The 17947-nt window shown below is 45.5% G+C and overlaps 2 protein-coding genes across 7 annotated transcripts in view; one reads left to right on the top strand and one right to left on the bottom strand.

The window, feature by feature from the left end:
• Positions 1-1768: 1768 nt before the first annotated feature.
• LOC103062817 (uncharacterized) lies at positions 1769-5040 on the bottom strand. The gene is made up of 3 exons (XM_088128811.1): positions 4810-5040; positions 4372-4538; positions 1769-3132 (listed from the first exon to the last, which is right to left on the bottom strand). Exons 1-3 carry the CDS (start codon positions 4958-4960, stop codon positions 1846-1848), a joined length of 1605 nt encoding a protein of 534 aa, XP_087984937.1. The 5' UTR covers positions 4961-5040; the 3' UTR covers positions 1769-1845.
• Positions 5041-5087: 47 nt separating this feature from the next.
• DCTN1 (dynactin subunit 1) overlaps positions 5088-17947 on the top strand; it is a 66350-nt gene continuing 53490 nt past the window's right edge. For all 6 annotated transcript variants that reach the window (XM_088128810.1, XM_088128808.1, XM_088128806.1 and 3 more), the window contains exon 1: positions 5088-5245. The gene's annotated coding sequence lies outside the window, so the exon portion shown is untranslated. The remainder of the gene's footprint in view (positions 5246-17947) is intronic.

Below are 17947 nucleotides of genomic sequence, written 5' to 3'. Positions count from 1 at the left end.
CGGGAGGTCCCGGAGGAATCTCTCTGACCCTCCAAGTGCTGGACTTTCATTTATAAACTCTTATTAACTCTAATCATCCTGGCGTCTTCTCTCCACCTTTTCTGGTATCCAACCTGCAAATTCTAAGTTAGCCAGCAACAGTAGTGAAAAGCGACCCCCCAAAAGTGAGTACAAAAGCCATTGCAATGATGTAAATCAGTACTGGCAAAGGGTGTCGAAAGTGAAATAAAGCAACTGTACACGTGCCTGCTGGGTTCTGTGCCCCCCCCATCTCTGAATCAGGCCCATGTAGTTTGAAAATAAATATGTGCAATAACAGCCTCTTCAAAACACCTGGGGCTCTTGGAGTTCAAGAGGATGGCTTGGCAGGTCACCTTTGGTAGCATGCAAGCCTATTATTAATAAAAAAAACACGAAGGCAGGAAGCCAGCTGGGTGGCAGGAATCCTCCAGCATGTTGCAGAAAGTGCCAGGTACAACTCTTGGAGGCCCTCTGGGGAACGCGGCTCCCCACTCCTGGGGAAGAACTTCGAACCATCGCAAGGAAGAGGGCAACTAGGCGGGTGACCAACTCCATTTCTTGGCGGGGTTTTCGAGTGACCGATGCTGGAAACAATACAGCTCTTCTCAGCTGGAGGCTGCACTCACAACTCATCCCTTTTTGATTGTGAATGTCCTGACCGATGATCGGGAACAGCTAAAGACCTCAGATGGCATGACAGGCTGAAGTCCTTCATGATGCTATCTCAAGCCAGCATGGCTGTGGCAAAGACTGAGGTTGCCTGAGTCACCCACATTTTTCCTGTTCTCTCTTGTGGGAAAAATGTGGGGGACTTAATCTGAATCTCAATTTTTAGATGTTTTAATAAGCAAGCCTTGTAAATTTAAGAAAACAATTTAACGACGCATTATCAATTCAGCAAAAAGCAATCAGGTGCCTGGAATCCACATCCACACCTGAAGTAAGGAAGTGAAAGTATGACTGGCAGGAATGCAGGCAGCCGCTAAAGCTACTAGGCAGCTGGAATCAAGGTTTTCCACGTAATGCCGGAGTAAAAATAGTAGGTGGGCTGCAGGTTCTAAAGCCTTTATGCATGTAATGCTGTATTGCACCACCTCTGATTTTCAAATTGTGTATGAAATTAAATCAGTCAGCAAGCTAACCTCATCAATTACAGAGATAATGTCCTATTAAATGGCTGCTGATTAACTGTAACCAATAACATGGACGTGCTGATAAGCTGATGAAGAGGGCTTACCTCTCTCCAGACACTTTGCTTAAGTGTCTCGGAACTGTAACTGTCAACGAATTGTGTTTCAGTGTATTGGGTGCTGGTCTCACCCTTGGGAGGAAACCCCTTCCATCTCCCTCAGGCCTTCATCTTAAGGCTTTTCTGGGTCACTCGGCATGTGCAACTGCGCTCTCATCAGAAGCAACCGGCAAACGCACTTCTACCCTGCAGAGAGCTCTGCCCACCTGCCAGAATGGTGCCCAGTACTGGAGGCAGCCCTCTCTGCAGGTACTAACTGCCGGAGAGGGAGGCTCTGAGCACCTGTCCTGCCGCGAGCCTTCAGGGTGTCTACCATGCAAGAACATCGGTGCTGGACCGGAAAGGCCCCGGCCTGGTCCAGCTTCTAGGAGGGAGGAAGTGGGGAAGCAGCTCTACTGCTGCTAAGCCATCCTCTGCCTGACCCACACACACCCCTGAGTCGCACCTATAAAGGGCACCCCCGCCTGTGTCCTGGTGTCACAGAAGCCAGAGAGAACGTGACAGAGAATACAAACTTTATTTACCAGTGCTCTCCTATCTTGCCTCAGTATAAACAAAGCTGCCTTTCCAGGCTTTCATTGCCACTCGATGTGCAGGTCAAAGCCTTCTTTGCTGACTCTTCGGAGAAGCTCATCATAGTCCCTCCGGTAGATGTCTGGGCATTTGTCCAAATGGATGGAATCCAGCTGATTGTCCGCAGCCAACAGCAGGTGGATGGTGCTACTGGACACCTTGCACTGGAGCAGAGAAAGGTGACGGAGGTGCACCAGAGCAGTGCCCCGGGGCTCCAGCACTTTCTCGAACACTCCATCCAGACAAAAAGGCAGGTACAACAGCACTAAACTCTCCAGGCCTGGGGAGTTCTTGAGGACAGACGTAAGGTTTGCTCTCAGTCCTGGTGCAGGCTGGGAAGGTGTGGAAGTGTGCAGACTGGAGAGGCTCAAAGTAAATTCAGTGAGGTGGGAGAATCTGGGGGGCACAAAAGCAGCACCCCAGTCTGTGGACTTCTGGCTCTGGCAACTCAGAGAAAGGAAGATGCTGGCACTGAATTTCCGGAGATTTGGGCAGTGACCAAGCAACACGTGGAAGGATGATTCATCCTTGACAACGAAGCCATCAATGGAGAGGGATTGCATCTGGGTGCCGATGATGGCCGTCACAGACAGAAGCTCCCTGAGCTGCCTGGGTCTCCCACAGTCCAATGTCAGGTTGCTGAGGGCATGCCAGGAGGAGAAGGCGGGGCTCAATGCAGAACCGTCATCCAGAAGTACGGTTGCTTTTGTTAAGTGTGGGCACACAGTGCACACTATGGGCAAGGAAGACTCATCTACCTCCAGTAACTCCTTGAGGGGCAGCGTAAGCCTGGAGCTTGCCTTGTCTGTGCGCATGGCCATCCTGCGCTGTACCAGCTCCTCCAGTGAGGGAAACCCAGGGGCAATCTGGGCACCTTTGAACTGCTGGCGGAAGATCTCATACACAGCCTCAGAAACAAACTCATTTTCTAAGAATCTGAGGCTGGGAAGGGCCAGCAGAACAAAGGCCAAGGCCCGGACCAGATTCTGACTTCTAGCACTGGACTCCAGCCCACCAACCGAAAGTACCTGCAGTGCCTGGCAGGAGAAGGAGCCGGCTGTGACGTCATAAGCCAGGTGAAAGAGGGACTCTGGAGACAGCCGCTTGCAGTCAGAAACGTCCAGCTCACAAAGGTACTGGCAGGTGGAGCCTATGGCTGACAAGACCTGGGTGTTGCACTGGGTCTCTGACAAGCCAAGCTTTTTGAGACCAGGCAAACTTTCTATCAGGTCAACCAGAGCATCGCTAGGGATCCGGCTGCAGCCCTGGAGATACAGCAGGGACAGGTTCTGTCTCAGGGAGGAAAAAGAAAAGGTAAGCATGTGAGCAAGCGAACCCTGTTCTCTCAGTTCATACCTGGCTCATCACGTGGGACATCCCCTGCTTGACCGATCTGTTTTTTATAGCACCAGGCAGAGACTTTAATTCTCCTTGGACGTTTAATGCTTCCTATAACTGCTGCACCTGTTTCCTAATTAATTTTAATTTTGGTGCTGTTCGGTTGAAGAGTAACAGATTTTAAAATTGTGTGTCTTTTATCTCTTTAGCTAATTGTACTACTGTTTTAAATTTAAACCTGTAAATACTGGTTTCTAAATGCTTTTATGATACTAGCTGTACCCAGCTCTGGAAAAATTGTTTTGAAAGATAGCATGTAAAGCCTTAAATAAATCATCTGCCTACCTTGTATTTTGCCTTCAATGAATCCTTGCCCTGAAACCCTTTCTGTTTTTTTCAGTGGCCAGAGTTTGAACAAAGCTAAGGCAGGACAGAACTTTATGGTTCAACAAACTTGGGCTCCTAACTGGCCACAAAGAAATCAGACTATAACCACAATGCAGCCAAATCTAAAAAGAAAAGCTGCCCCCTGCCCCAGAAACAACCCTGAAGTGTCTTAAGTGACTGCCAGGGGCAGGAGAGCTTTTAGAGCTCCTGGCCTCATCCTACTTAGATCCAGCTGGCATCTGAGGTGAGAGTAGGCTGACTTGGGGTACCCCTCTTCCCCATTCCCTCCCAGATCAGGTTGTAATTCTTGGGTTCCAGGAGGCTGTATGTTGGTATTTCGTGTTTTAATCCTTGTATGGTGCCCAGAGTTACCAGTGTGAGATGGGCAGCCATATAAACCATATACATCAGTAAATAAATCTTTACTTTATTCTGAATCCTCTTGCTTGGATTGGCTCAATGATTATTAGACATTTTGAGTTCCTACTGCAGACAGAAACAAGGGAGAGCTGAATGCCTCACCAAAGCTGTTTGGCTAAAATGGTATATTTGTGCCATATTCCACGTCAGATTCACTTAGATGCCAGAACTGGAACGGAAGCATGACCAAAAAACAGACAGGCAGGGCGGGCGGGCAGGCAGGCAGGCAGGCAGACGGAAACAGTGCTTGCTCCGGTGAATTAGATGAGGCAGCCGAGCCAGAGGAGGAAGGCCGGCTCACTGCAAAGCTGCCCTGAAGACTCGGGCGCCGTAGCAATGGGAGCGCCCGGATCCCCCCGTCCTAATGCCACCCTGCCACCCACCTTGCAGCGGTGGGCGACCATCTCAGCGATGGTCTTGGAAACCAGCTTCGGGCACCGGCTGAGGTCCAGCTCCGTCAGCTGGGGCACCAGCAGCAGGTGCAGCACGAGCCGCGTCACCCGCCGGCCGGTCCCCATCAGGTCAATCAGCTCCCGAACGAGGCAGCCGGCTGGAGCCACGGAGAAGAAAGGCCGAGCGGTCAAGCGGGAGGCTCGGGGAGGGGAAGCGAGGAGCGCGGCGGCTTTCCTTCCCACCCCCGCGCCCGGGTCTTTCTGGCCGGACTCCCCGCGGCCGGAGAGGCTGCCGAAGGGCCGGGGGCTGCCACCGCCGCCCGCCCAGGGGCGCGTCAGGGAGAGGGGCAAAGGGCGCGCCCCCGCCCGGCACCATTCGACGCTGGCCCCGCAGCCCCTCCCCGATGGGCCGTTCCGCCGCCGCCTCACCCAGTTCGCTGAAGGGCCCCAGCAGGTAGCGGAAGCGGTACTCGTCCAGGGAGCGCTCGGCGTAGTCCTTGGCCCAGAGGAGCTGCATGTTCGCGGCCACGTTCTCCAGGCAAAGCGCCCGCAGCGGCTTGGCGGCCTTCCTCCGAGGCATGGCGCCGCGGGCTGGACGAGCGCGCTCGGACGCGCTTCCGGCCGCCGGACGGCGCTCTCCGGAAGTCCTGGCGCTTCCCGCCCGCACCTGGGCCTGCGCCTGCGCCGTGGAGGGGTCCTCGCTCGGGGCTGCCCGGTCGCGCCTGAGGAGCTGTTGCCACTGGCGGCGCAGGCTGTGGGACCGGCGGCGGAGGGGCAGCCGCTGCCAGGGCCTCGCTGACGCGGCGGACGGGCGTGGTGGTTGCCCGGCGGCGGATCCCGCGGGAGGCGGCGGCGGCGGCGGCGGGTAGGCGAGAGGGGCGGGAGGCGGCGGCGGCCTACCTTGCAAGCGGCCCGGGCGGAGCTCGGCGGCCCTGATCCTCCGCGGCCAGGAGCCGGGGCGGTAGGGCTCGGCCGCGCGCGGCGGGCAGAGGAGAGCTGGGAGCGCGGGCGGAGCCGGTCCGGAAGGCTCCTCCGCGCAGCCCGGCCCGTCGCCTTGGGAAAAGCAGCGGCGCCAGGCGCAGGCGGAGCCCGAAGGGACCGTGGCCGCGGTGGCGGCGGAGCCCGCCCCTCCGCCAGGGGCCCGGGTGCGCCCGGAGAAGCCCCGCCGCCTCCCCTTCCCGAGGCCGGGAGCTTCTTCGGCTGCCGAGGAAGGCGGGCCCGGCGCTTTCTGAGGGGCAGCCGGGGGCTTCTGTCCCTGCCGCAAGGCGGGAAGGGCGCCCCTGGTTCCGGGTTGCTTTGTGCTTCTACGGCGTCTTCCGTGGCCCGGTGGCCTGATTGAGCTGCTGTGGGGGCCTAGCACAGGTGGAGCTGAGCCCTCGCTGCCCCATAGCAACGGGGAGGGCAGCCCCTGCCGAAATCTTCGGCTAGAGCAGCGTTGCCCGGCCCGGGCCCCTTGAAGATGGGTGGACTTCAACTCCCAGGATTCCCCAAGGCTGGCTGGGGAATTCTGGGAGTTGAAGTCCACCCATCTTCAAGGGGCCCAGGGTGGGCAACACGGACCGGAGGAGCAATCCTTCTGGTTCTCCGTCAGGCAGCCACATAGGGTTGTGTCCAGTGGTGTTGGGGTGGGATCCTGCTGGACTTGCCCCTGTGTTGGGAGAGACCACAGATAAAGGGAGGGGGCTCAAGAAGGTGACCCAGCACTGGTTGCCTATGACAGGGGTGAGGCCATCTGTCTTTGGTTCGGTTATCAGAATTCTGTCCAGCTTTTCCATCGTTGGAACCCCAGGCTCAGTTCCACTTTCACGGGGCAGTCACTCTCACTCGGGCCAGCCTACCTCACCAGGCTGTTGTTCAGGGGATAAAGTGACGGGAGAGCCCCATGGAAGCTGCCTTGAGCTCCTGAAAGAAGGTGGGATATAAACCTAATAAATAATATTTTTTATTATAATTTTATTGAAGTTTACAGATACAAAGATAGAAAATGAATACAAATTAAGAAAAATATAAAAAGGAAAAAGAAAACATTCAGAGAAAAAGCAAAAAAACAGTAAGAAAAAAGTTATATAAAGAAATGACTTCCCTCTTCATCAAGACAAGTACAATTTCAGTGACATATCACCTCTGATATTTCAGCAAAAGTTGTCTTCTTCCCATATCCCATCTCTTATCTATAAACAAATTATAAAGCCTCATCATTCAGTCCTAATCAGCCAAAGTCCATTAAGAGTTACCAGGAACAATAACATATATATTTTAACTTAATCAGATAAACCAGTTTTATATTTCTTTCCTTTTAATACAGTAACTTATCACTTTCTCTAAAAATAGCAAAAGATCTCTTCTTCCCATATCTTATCTACAAAAAAAATCTTTTAAGCCTTGTCATTCGTTCTTTGGTCCTAGTCAAGAAAAGTCCATTAAGAGCTACCAGAAACAACAATGTACAGTGGTACCTCAGTTCACGAACTTAATTTGTTCCACAACTCTGGTCGCGAACCGAATTGGTCGCGAACCAAATCAAATTTTCCCATAAGGTTCAATGTAAATATGGTTAATCCGTTCTGACCCCTACGAATGTGGTCGCCAACCGAATCAAATTTTCCCATAAGGTTCAATGTAAATACGGTTAATCCGTTCTGAACCATATGTATTTTTTTTTTAAACCACAAAAATATGAAACAAAGTACAGTACAGTACAGTATGAAGAGAGAGAACACTAACCTTGCTTGAGGCGACTTCTGGCGTGGAGGACAGGAAGGCAGGTGGGGAGGCAGTTATTGTTTGGAGGGAGAGTCCCCCTCGCCTACAGGAAGCCACGACCACGTGTCACAGTAGGGAAAATGGCCGCGGGTCGTGTTCGTCACCCGATGCGGAGTTCGTGAACCGAATTGTTCATGAACAGAAGCATTCGTGAACCGAGGTATTACTGTATATATTTTAACCTTGATCAAATCAACTAACTTTGTATTCCTTCCATTTACTTTTAAGAATCCTGATCTTTAATCCCTTTAAATAGTGTCCCAAAAGTTGATTTCTTATCATTTTCTCTTTGTCTCTTCTCAGAAACTCCTTCATAAATTTATCACATTTCTTTTGTAAATCCAAGATAAGAAAGTTATTCAAGTCACTCTTCTCATTTATTACATGTATGTCCCCTTTAATTATTCAGATATCAGCTGGTTTTATTTGTAAATCTAGTGTAACATCTTTTTCCATATCATTCTTATAACCTAACATTTTTAAATCCACTTTCAGGTCCACATTTGAATCAGCCTTAGTCTCTGTTTTGTCCAGTAAAATCTGTTCTTCTTTAACCTCTTTTGAATTAATTTTTATAATAGCAGCCAATCTTAAGAGTAATTTCTGAGTGTATTGTTCCCAAATATTGTTGAATTCTTCCAAAGTCAGATATTTTTGCTCCATTCTGTATTAATGGGTTCGTCTCCTTTAATTATAACCTTTAGTTCTTTCTGGTTCCCTGTAGTGTCCAACCTTCAAAGTCCCCCTTTTTTTTTCTGATCAGCAACACTTTCTCATGGGAAGATTTCTTACAGTTAGTTTCAAAATCTTTACACACACACACACACGTGTAAAATAAAATTTTATATATAAAATGTTATATAATAAAATTATATATATAATAAAATTTTAAACAACCCACAGGAAGAATTCTTGTAATTAATTTCAGAATCTTATTTCAAGTCCTTCTGGCCACTTAGTCCATTTATAACTTTCCAAAATCAACATTCTAATCACCCTTTTGCTGTTTGTCAAAAATAAGATTTTTTAAGTCCTTAAACTTGCATGAAATTTCTTTTGTCAAGGATAGAAAGAAACCCTGTGTAATGAAACTTGCCTTTCTGAAGGTTCTTAATATTCAAAAAGCCATTAACAAGCAATTTCCAAAAGTGATTAAGAAAGTATGCAAACCCTATGTCCTTTTGAAGGCTCCCAACTGCAGCTTGGGCAGATACGACTTTCCCCTGGGTCCCAGAATCTAAAACCCACCAGAGACCGCTGTCTTACAGTCTTCTTATGGGGAGCCACTGTATGGAGTGTTTGTGGGCAATCCTGGTCCTCTCCTTGCTTCAGAGAGGGATTCTGAGGAGCTGATCCACTTGCCAGCTCCACCACGGTTGTCGGCTCCATGAGACTTAAGCCCATCATTGCTTCCCCAGAAGTCTCACCTAATAAATAATCTTAGGAGTTGGAAGGGAATTTAGAGAACATCACTCCACTACCGGATGTGCAGTTCATACATGCAGGAGCTCCTGCTCAGTTTTTACCCAGTGATTCTGGTCCTGCCTTTGGAATTAGCAAATAAGTAGGAGAGAAAGGGATTAGAGAGGAATTAGGGAATAACTCCACTCCCTCTTCTGTGCTTGAAGACTGCTATTGTGTCTCCCCTCAGTTGTCTTTTCTGTAGTTAAACATAACAAATCCTTTAGCTCTTCCCAATAGGAATTGGTTTCCAGGCCCTTCACCTTCTTGATAGCCCTCCTCTGAACTTGCTCAAATTTGTCCCTGTCTTTTTTGAACTGTGGGGCCCAGAACTGGACTTGGGAATCCAGATGGGGTTTATCAAGGGCAGAGTAGAGGGGAACATTTACTTCTTGTGCTCTGGATTCTGTGCTCCAGTTAATCTACCCCAAGATTTATATACTGTTTTAGCTTACTTGGAGAAATAGAAGAGTGAGAGGTAGGCCTTGGCATGTCGTGTATTAATGCAGTATCTGATGAAATGTAATGGCTGGTTCACTTATAAGTTTAGGTCAGAGTTGCTGGGAGTTGGTGGCATATAAAATTAATAAAGTATTATTATTATTAATTATATTATTATTATGTCAGAATTTAAGTGCTATGGAGACAGACTTTTATCAGCCAAAGGGAAGCTTCAGGCTCTCACATTACAGGTAGCCCTCGGTTAACAACTGTTTGTTCAGTGATCGTTCGAAGTTATGATGGTGCTGAATGAGGAGACTTATGGTCGGTCCTCCAAGTTGCAGCCATTGCAGCATTGGCATGGTCACATGATTTGGGCGCTTGGCAACCAGCTGGCAATTACAGTGGTTGCAGTGTCCCACGGTCATTTGATCACCATTTATAACCTTCACTGCCAGCTTCCAACAGGAATAGTCAGTGGGGAAGCCGGCAGGAGGTCACAAATGGTGATCATGTGACATTGCGTGTAATGATCACGTGGGATTCTCCTAACAACTGCAACTAGAACTGCTATAACTGCCATTATAAGTTGGCACGGTCATGTGACATTGCACTTTACAACCGTGTTGCTTAGCGATGGAGTTCCTGGTCCCAGTTACCTCCGTTAACTGAGGACTACCTGTATATTCCTATCCTCCTTTTTCTGTGATGCACAAACTGGGATGTACAGCTAAAGAAGCTCTTTATTGCTAAACATCAGGTTTACTGTTAGGTTGTAAAGCAATTTGCACTTATTTGCACTTGAATTTATTTTAAACCAGGAATGTATTGCAAAAATCTGATGGAGACTTTCTGGTAGCATAGTGGGAGATGAAGGAATTGTACTGTATACATCTAAGGCTTTATTCACACTTGCAGTGCCTTCAAACATTGCAAACACAGCAACATTGTTTTCAGGAATTCTTGTGTTGCTGGCTAATTTGCAGGATGGATCCTAAACTCCAAAGCAGGAGTACATTCAAAATGGTGCCAGGACTGAAATAAACTGGGTCCCGTTTATTAAAATTACTTACAGCACTAGGGGCCCTCCCCCGATCTGCCACGGTGAGCCTGAGCGCTGGGAATGGTCTCCAGCATTTGACTCATAAAGGGGTTGCTTTCGTTGGGGAAGTTTACAACCCGCCAACCTCTCTCCCCCCCTCCACTCCAGGAGCTGCTTAGTTTAGGCATCAGCAAGGGAAGGCTCCATATTAATGAGGATGAAGCGTCTAGTAGGCGCTGGGCACCTGCTCCGACAACAGAGGGGGAAAACGGCCTCATTGGGGCTAGAGCAGGAAGTTTGTTACCTCGCAGCTCATGAGAGTAAATAGGAAGAGATCGCTGGTCTAAGCAGCTTCTCTTTCGGGTGTTAATTAAAAATGCAGGATGATAGCAGGACAAACATACACTAACATAATATAAAAATAGCCATTTTCCTACCTTGGAAAGCACCTGCAGGTACCGTCCTGATTCCTTGGGAAAGACAAAGGGGCTCCATACCCCTGCACCCCACCCCACAACTCTGGTTGGTGATTGCAATGGTTGTATTCTAATTTTAATGCACCAGAATCCCAAATTATTCCACATAGAACACTCTCTTTTGGGTACATATATAAAAAGAAAATTAAATTTCCATTGGCAGAAATTGCAGGTATGTTTGGTGGCCTCCAGCATCTCAAGTAGCCTGGTGGCTCTGGGTTCTAGCCCAAGACAGCTAGAGGCCAGTAGACTGCGAAAGCCTGATCTGGAAAGAGGGGAGAGGCTATTTCCTTTGGCCATTTAAGAGTGCGTCTTTGGTTAAGCATCCTGGAGTGGGAGAAGTATAATCCTAAGGTTCTCATGCAGGTGTGGGTAATGGAGAACAGCTTAAGCAGAAGGTGGCAGCGCCACAGCTTTAAAGGTCTGAAAGGCAGGAGGTGATCGGATCCCTTCGGGGCAGTTTTGGATTTTTCCATGGATGCCTCTAATGAAGGCAAAATGGCCCTGCCTGTAATAAGAGCTGAGGAAGCTACGGATGCTCGTGGGAAGGAGGTGGCTGCCTTGCTTGGATGGAGCGACCCTGCACCAAAATGAACTAACCTTTTTACCAGCCAGCATCCTCCTCAGCACCTCTCTGGGTTGCTATGGTTACCCCTTCAGTGAAGCACGTCGGACATCTTGGTTTGCGGGCTCAGTTGCTGTAGTTGTAGCTGAAAAACCAGGCAGAAAAATGTGAGGAGGATTACATGAAGCAGCTGCGGCAGTGCCCCCTTTTGTGCTGTTGCAGTAGCTGGGTCCCGTTTCTTGAGAAGGTAGCTTCACCTGCTTCTGAGATCGTGAAATGGTGGCATCTGTCAGTGCGCAGATGCTCCTACTTTAACTCATACAGGGTCCTAGTGCCTAGTGGGTTCCAGTTCCCCTTTCAGGAAGACCCTGGTTGGAGGATAAACCAGCTGCTAGGAGCGCCTGGAGGGAACAGCAGAAGGGCGCTTGGAAGATTGATGAATTGTCAGCGTTTGGGCTTGATGGAGGAGCTAATAAAATCTTCGATGACAGAACTTTTTCCCCCGGCGGAAACTAAAGTATTTAAAATATATATTAAAGCTTATGAACACCAATTTTGGGAAAGCTGTTAATGAGAATATCCTTCAAGGGGGTCTGATGACTGGATGCAGCTGCCCAGACCCATCCCAGGTCAGCGTCCCTCTGGGTGGCAAGCTGAGGACGTGCTGAGAGCCTCCAAAAGCAGTTCAGAAGAAGAACAGGATTGCGTGGATCATCCATCCATGGACAAAAACCGGTGTGCCTCCTTAAAAAAAGATCCACAACTTCCTTGTATGTGGTGGCGGTGAACAACCAGGGTTTCTAATCAAGGGCTGCTCAATGCCATTCAGTGTCAGCTCCGTGTAAAGCACATTGCAGTGATTCGGATTGGATAAAACCGGAGGCAAGTGTTGCCACGGGGGCACATAACAGCTGAGATTTTTTAATTAACTAACTAGGGGTTATATGCTACTCCAGTCCACAAAGCCTTGTGGTTCTTGAATCTTACCTGCATAGTATTTTTATCTTTAAATGATTCTCTGAAGCAAAAAGTATCCATTTCTCTTTTTACTAAAGTACAAACCTGTTTACAAAAGGTTAAAATTCACAGAAATGGTTTCAAAAGATTGCAGAGTTAGATCAGTGTCATATACTGTAGTATTCATCCAAAGAAATCATTAGCATTCCTCCTCAAGGCTTAACCAAGCTCAGAGAGCACCAAGGGCTCCACAGTTTAACCCTGAGCTACATATATTCTCTTCTATTGGAGGCTTAACTATTTTCTGGTCTGTGAACTCCGCAATAATCCGAGGCAAATAAGCTTTCGACTTCAGAGAGCTTAGATGATTTCAGCTTCCGCATATTTTATACCATTTCATGTTAGATAATATGACAGTTTCTCAGATTGTAAAATATTCTTAAGTCAAGTAACTTTCTTTTTTATATATAGTAATTTTATTAAAGATTATAATTACAACAGTAATTACTAATACAAACTAAAAAAAGATAGAATAAAAAGAAAAAGTAGAAGGTGCTGAAAAGAAAGAAAGAAGGAAAAAATAGAGAAATAGAAAAGAAGGAAAGTAAGAATATAGTGAAGAAAAAGAAAAAAATATAAAGAAATGACTTCCACCTTCATCACAACAATTATAAACAATTTTGATAACTTATTTCCTCCTGAAATGCAACAAATAATCTCTTCTTCCCATATCCCGTCTCTTATCTATAAAGAAATCCATAAAGCATCATCATTTCAGTCCTGGTGTCAGCAAAACCCCATTAAGGGTTACCCAAGATAACATCTATTTTAATCTTGATTAAATAAATCAATTTTATATTCCTTTTACTTTTAACAATCTTAGTCTTTAGTCCATTCAAATAATGTTGTAGAACTTGATTTCTTTTCATTTTTTTGTTGTTGTCCTTTCTCACAAAATTCTTCAAAGCTTGAACAAGCTTCTTTTGTAAATCCAGTATAGGAAAATTACCCAGGTTGCTCTCTTTGTTTATTGTTTGCATATCCTTTTTAATTATTAAGACATCAGCCGGTTTCTTTGTATGTCCAGTGTAACATCTTTTTCCATGTCAGTCTTGTAGCCTGTCATTTGTAAATCCACTTTCAACTCAGTCTCAATCTTGTCAGGTAGAACTTATTCCTCTTCCATAACATCTTTTAGACACAGTCTCTCCATAGAGGCAAATGTCTCTGTTGACACTATTAATTATTTCTGAGTCCATTTTTCAAAGATATAATTCAGTATGTCCAATGTTAGAATATTTTGCTTCATTCTGTAATTGTAAGATGTTTTATGCGTTCTTCTCCTTTAATTGTAATCTTTAGTTCCCTCTAGTATCCAATTTTTAAAATCTTATTTTTTTAAAAAAATTCAGAATAAAAGCATTTTCCCACAGGAAGGATTCTTTATAATTCCAATATCTTATTTCAAATTTCATGCTACCCTTCCTGAATATCCTCATCAGCAGAAGAAACAACAGCAAATTAGAAACCCAAGTCTATCGGAAGACAACCCACACCAATCAAGTACTCCATTACCAAAGTAACAACCCATCCTCCCACAAGAGGAGCTGTGTAAGAACATTATTCAAGCGAGCACAAATGCATTGCAGCAACCCAGAACAGCAGAAAAAGGAAACAGACCGCCTATCTTCCAACAAAATGGATATCCATGCAACTTTATCAAAAAGTGCCTGACCACTCAACCTACTACAACACAACCAACACAAGCTATGAAAAGGATCACACTGCCATACATCAGAAACGTCTCAGAAACCACCAACGGACTGTTACAACCACATGGCATCACCGTAGCACACAAACCAACTAAAGCCCTCCAAAACATCTCAAGCAAACCAAAAGACCCAGTAGCCCAAGAGGAAAAAACAGGAGTCATCTACAACTTACAGTGTAAGGACTGCAACAACCACTATGTAGGACAGACAGGCAGAAGGCTTGCAGAGTGCATCCATGAACACCAACTAGCAGTCAGAAGACACGATGAAAACTCCTTAATCTCACAACACTACTTAACCATAGTTTCAACTGGGAAATTGTGAGCATCTTAGACCAAGCTAAATCCAAAAATGCAAGGGAATTCCTAGAAGCTTGGTACTCAGGCAAGGCAGCCATTGACAGGCACATAGAGATAAACAACTCCTACACACTATTCAAAAGAGACAATAAAAAGGAAGCAAGAGACCAGAACATCTCACCAGCAATCATCACCCAGATAAGCAGAGATTAATACCAAGATTATCACCAGACATACAATCAAGCAGTAAACAATACCCTAATCAAGGAAGTACAGAGGGGGGAATAAAACAAAACCAAACTCACACCCCCACCAACACTGGCAGGGCGTGCCACTGTATAGAAACAGAGAGCAAACTCCATTCTAGCACTGAAGAGGTTACCTAGCCGGGTAACGAAACGTTTGCAAGAAAACAACCAAGCTCAGAGGACCCTAAAGACTCCAAAGTAACTTCTTCTCCAATCCGGTTATCACCAAAAAGTCCAAACAGAGCTCTAAAATAATAACATTAATTAAGATATATAAAACTCAACATTCCACATCTCAACTCTTAGCTGTAAGCAAAACCCCATTTAAAAGGCATAAAATGGTCCCAGTATCCTAGTGTAAACAAAAACCTAAAGTTTAACATGACAAAGAGGGACTATCTCTCCTTTAAAAAAGACAAGCTCCAATACACAACATTTTACCATACCAAATGCCAACAATTCCAAAGAAACCCACCCCAAATAACAACATATCTTATTCAAATGAACATTCCATATCTCAACTCTAAACTATAAACAAACCCACACTTAGCAAATATAAAGTAATCCCAGTATCTTAATATAAACAAAAGGCTAAAGTTTAACAAGACAAAGAGGGATAATTTCTTCTTTAAAAAGAACAAATTCACAAAACTTCCTTTTAAGTAAAAAGACAGGTACAGAGCCAGTTTAAATGCTATCAAATTAGGATACATCAAGTAATCGTAGGGTAAAAATGTAAGCAAATCCAATATGCCACATTTTTCTAGTCCAGATATCAGCATCCAAAGAAGAGCCACCCAAAATGACATGCCCCGTTTAACCCTGGTCAAATAAACCGAGGTGTATTCCTTTTTTTTTTTTAAACAGAACCGTCTTTCTCTGTGATCCATTCAGATGGTTGATGATCCTTGTTACAAATTTCTTCAGTACTTTAAACAGACTCTTCTGTAAATCCAGCAAAAAGAAATTGTTCCAATTGCTCTCTGTGATTGTCACTTCTATTTCCTTCTTAATTTTTAAAGCCTCATCCAACTTTTCTTTATATCTGATGAGAAATTCTTATTGAAAGTCTCTTTCCTGTTGTTCTTAGGTAGATTTTGTTGCTTATCTTTTTCTGTAACATCTTCTGGGAACAGACTGTCCCCAAGAAGACACATACAGCTGACATAGTTGATTCAAAGTCCTGTTGCAGTTCCCAGTGCAGTTCCTCAAAGATATACCATTATAAGTTATTTGTCTTGTTACATCTCCAATATCAAAAACAGTTTTTATTTCCCACAAAAAGCATTTATTTCTTAAGATTAATTTCAAAGTCTTAATATTCAAATCTAATATTCCAATGTTTTCTGAGCCCTTAATCCTTTTAAAACTTTCTATAGCCAAAACCTTGTCTTGCTTTTTGATGTTTATTTTAAATTGTTAAAGATTATAAAAATGGATCTTTGTTTTCTTATAATAAGGATTGAAGGCACTTACCTGGTGTTTGCAGTCTTGTCACTTTGAAGGAATCTAACTTCTTTGAAGCAATTAATAGGCAATTTCCGAAAGTGGTTAGCAAAGGAAGTGTGAACTTAGTGTCCTTTGAAAAGGCTCAGTTTGCATCTGGAGCAATTATGGTGAATTCCCTTGTCTCCCTCATCTCCCCCCGCCCCGGAGACCGCTGTTGGGGAGCCTTCTTGTGAGAAGAAACTGTAAGGAGAACAGCGATCTCGTGTCCTCTCTTTATCCAGAGAGAGTCAAAAGAGCCAATCTACTCGTTGGCTCCTTATTTGTGTCCATAAATGGCAACTCTGCTTTTCCACGGAACCATCTTCAGTTTGCCAACTTCCCTGGAAGACCTGTAGTGCGCCTGTCTGGAACACTTGTGGGTGATCTCAAGTCCTCTCCTTGTCCGGAGAGGTTTTGAAGAGCCGGTCTACTTGCTGGCTCTTCATTCTGCTGCAGTCGTCGGCTCCGCTTTTTGGAGCCATCTTCAGTCCGCCATTTCCTCCTCCAGAAGTTAAGTCAAGTCTCCTTGATGTATCCAGACCTGAGATATGCCTAGGTAAAGGCATACTTCCACTGTCTGAAACACCCATGCCGGGTAGTTTTTCACAACCACTGCCATTTCCTGGAAGTCTGCCTATCCAAGACGCGCTCAAGGGGTGTGTGGCGCTAGCAGCCCATGTGCTCCACTCTTTACTGGCCCTGGTCTCTGGTGGATTCCAGCTGGTCGAAGGAACAGAGGACGCTTTCTCTGCAGTTAGCTCTTGGCTTCTTCCCAGAAGCCTTCTCCGTGTTTCTTTTGCCTGTACGACCAAATGCTTTTTCTTGAAAATTTTCTGTATTTGATTTACTGATATCTTGGTTCAATTAAATTATGTGTGGTGCTTCCTTTGTCATCCTGTGGCTGTTTCTGATCACCTTTGGTTTAGACGGATTATGTCATCATGCTAAGGGAAGAAGAACGTTAAATAAAATCGTAAAAGTCTCTTGGAGCAGCTGGCTGTTCAGCGAGGAAGACTTAATTGAATCCAGAAGGATTAGCCTTGAAGGTTTCCTGTAAGGTATAATGGCTCCTTGGGTACTATGGTGCAAAATTATCTACCTCCATGTACCCAGCCTCTGAAATCATAATTCTGAAAATGACACTTCTCAAAAATGACTCTGAAAGTGAAAGGGAAGCTAAATTGTTTCTGTTTCTGTAAATATGCTGTAATGCCTTTTCTGTATGGACTCTGGACGTGGTATTCTTTCATCCCGACCGCTCTCTCAATTTAGGAGTGTGGAGGTGGGTTGTTGACGTATTAGTTTTCCAAACCACTGCAGTCAAACAACTCTCAGTGGTGTGTAATGATAATTACAAACAATACATCAGTTACAAAAACTGAAAACAGTAACTTAGAGGAATGTTCACATGTAAACAGTATTCCCTCAATAAAATTTAATTTTAAAAGCTTCCAGAAGGACCATAATGTCAAGACTAGTCTAGCTTTTGGAGGGAGGCTCTTCCATAATATTTATTTATTTATTTTTACAATTTATATGCTGCCCAATTCTAAAAAGACTCTGAGTGATATGCAGTAGCACAGAAGTAAAATAGAAAGATTTAAAAGAAGAATAACAAGCCCTCCAAACCCAATGATAATCAAAGGCCATTTTTCCAAAGATGCTGTTACTGCTGATAAGACCACGTTGGTCTTAGGTGGGGGACGTGAGGCCACTGTTTTCCTTGCATTATGCTGCCATTCCCATGGAATGATCCCAGTTCCTGCTGCCTCCTTTCTTGGCATCAGAGGCAGATAGATTGTCCTTTGGACTGAAGGAAAAAATGCTGGAGAAGGACCTTCCCAGTTGCCCCCAGCTGTTTCCATGTTTACTTAGTGCAGAGGTGGGAGGGAGGGCCACAACTGGACTCCCAATCCCTTGGAGGTCACCCAGGGCTGCAATGTCATTGAATAGGGTGTAGGCTGATTTTTTTTTAGGCCTTTTTGGATAGGGTGGGCGTGGCCCAAAATTGCATCATTGAAATTTGGTCACCTTGATTCTGAATGTTAGCTGAGT

This window comes from Python bivittatus, unplaced genomic scaffold (genome assembly GCF_059951505.1).
Source record: "Python bivittatus isolate LINGU-HERP-01145 unplaced genomic scaffold, Pbiv_v1 ctg000740_np1212, whole genome shotgun sequence".
Classification (NCBI taxonomy): Eukaryota; Metazoa; Chordata; class Lepidosauria; order Squamata; family Pythonidae; genus Python; species Python bivittatus.
Note: the sequence above shows the minus strand (reverse complement) of the source record. Positions and strands in the feature narration are given on the sequence as shown.

Coding starts and splice junctions, on each gene's coding strand:
- LOC103062817 (XM_088128811.1), bottom strand. CDS start 4,960: ATGCCTCGGAGGAAGGCCGCCAAGCCGCTGCGGGCGCTTTGCCTGGAG. Junction 4,539..4,809: donor GGGGCCCTTCAGCGAACTGG/GTGAGGCGGCGG, acceptor CCGTGGCTCCAG/CCGGCTGCCTCGTTCGGGAG. Junction 3,133..4,371: donor TGGTCGCCCACCGCTGCAAG/GTGGGTGGCAGG, acceptor TCCCTGAGACAG/AACCTGTCCCTGCTGTATCT.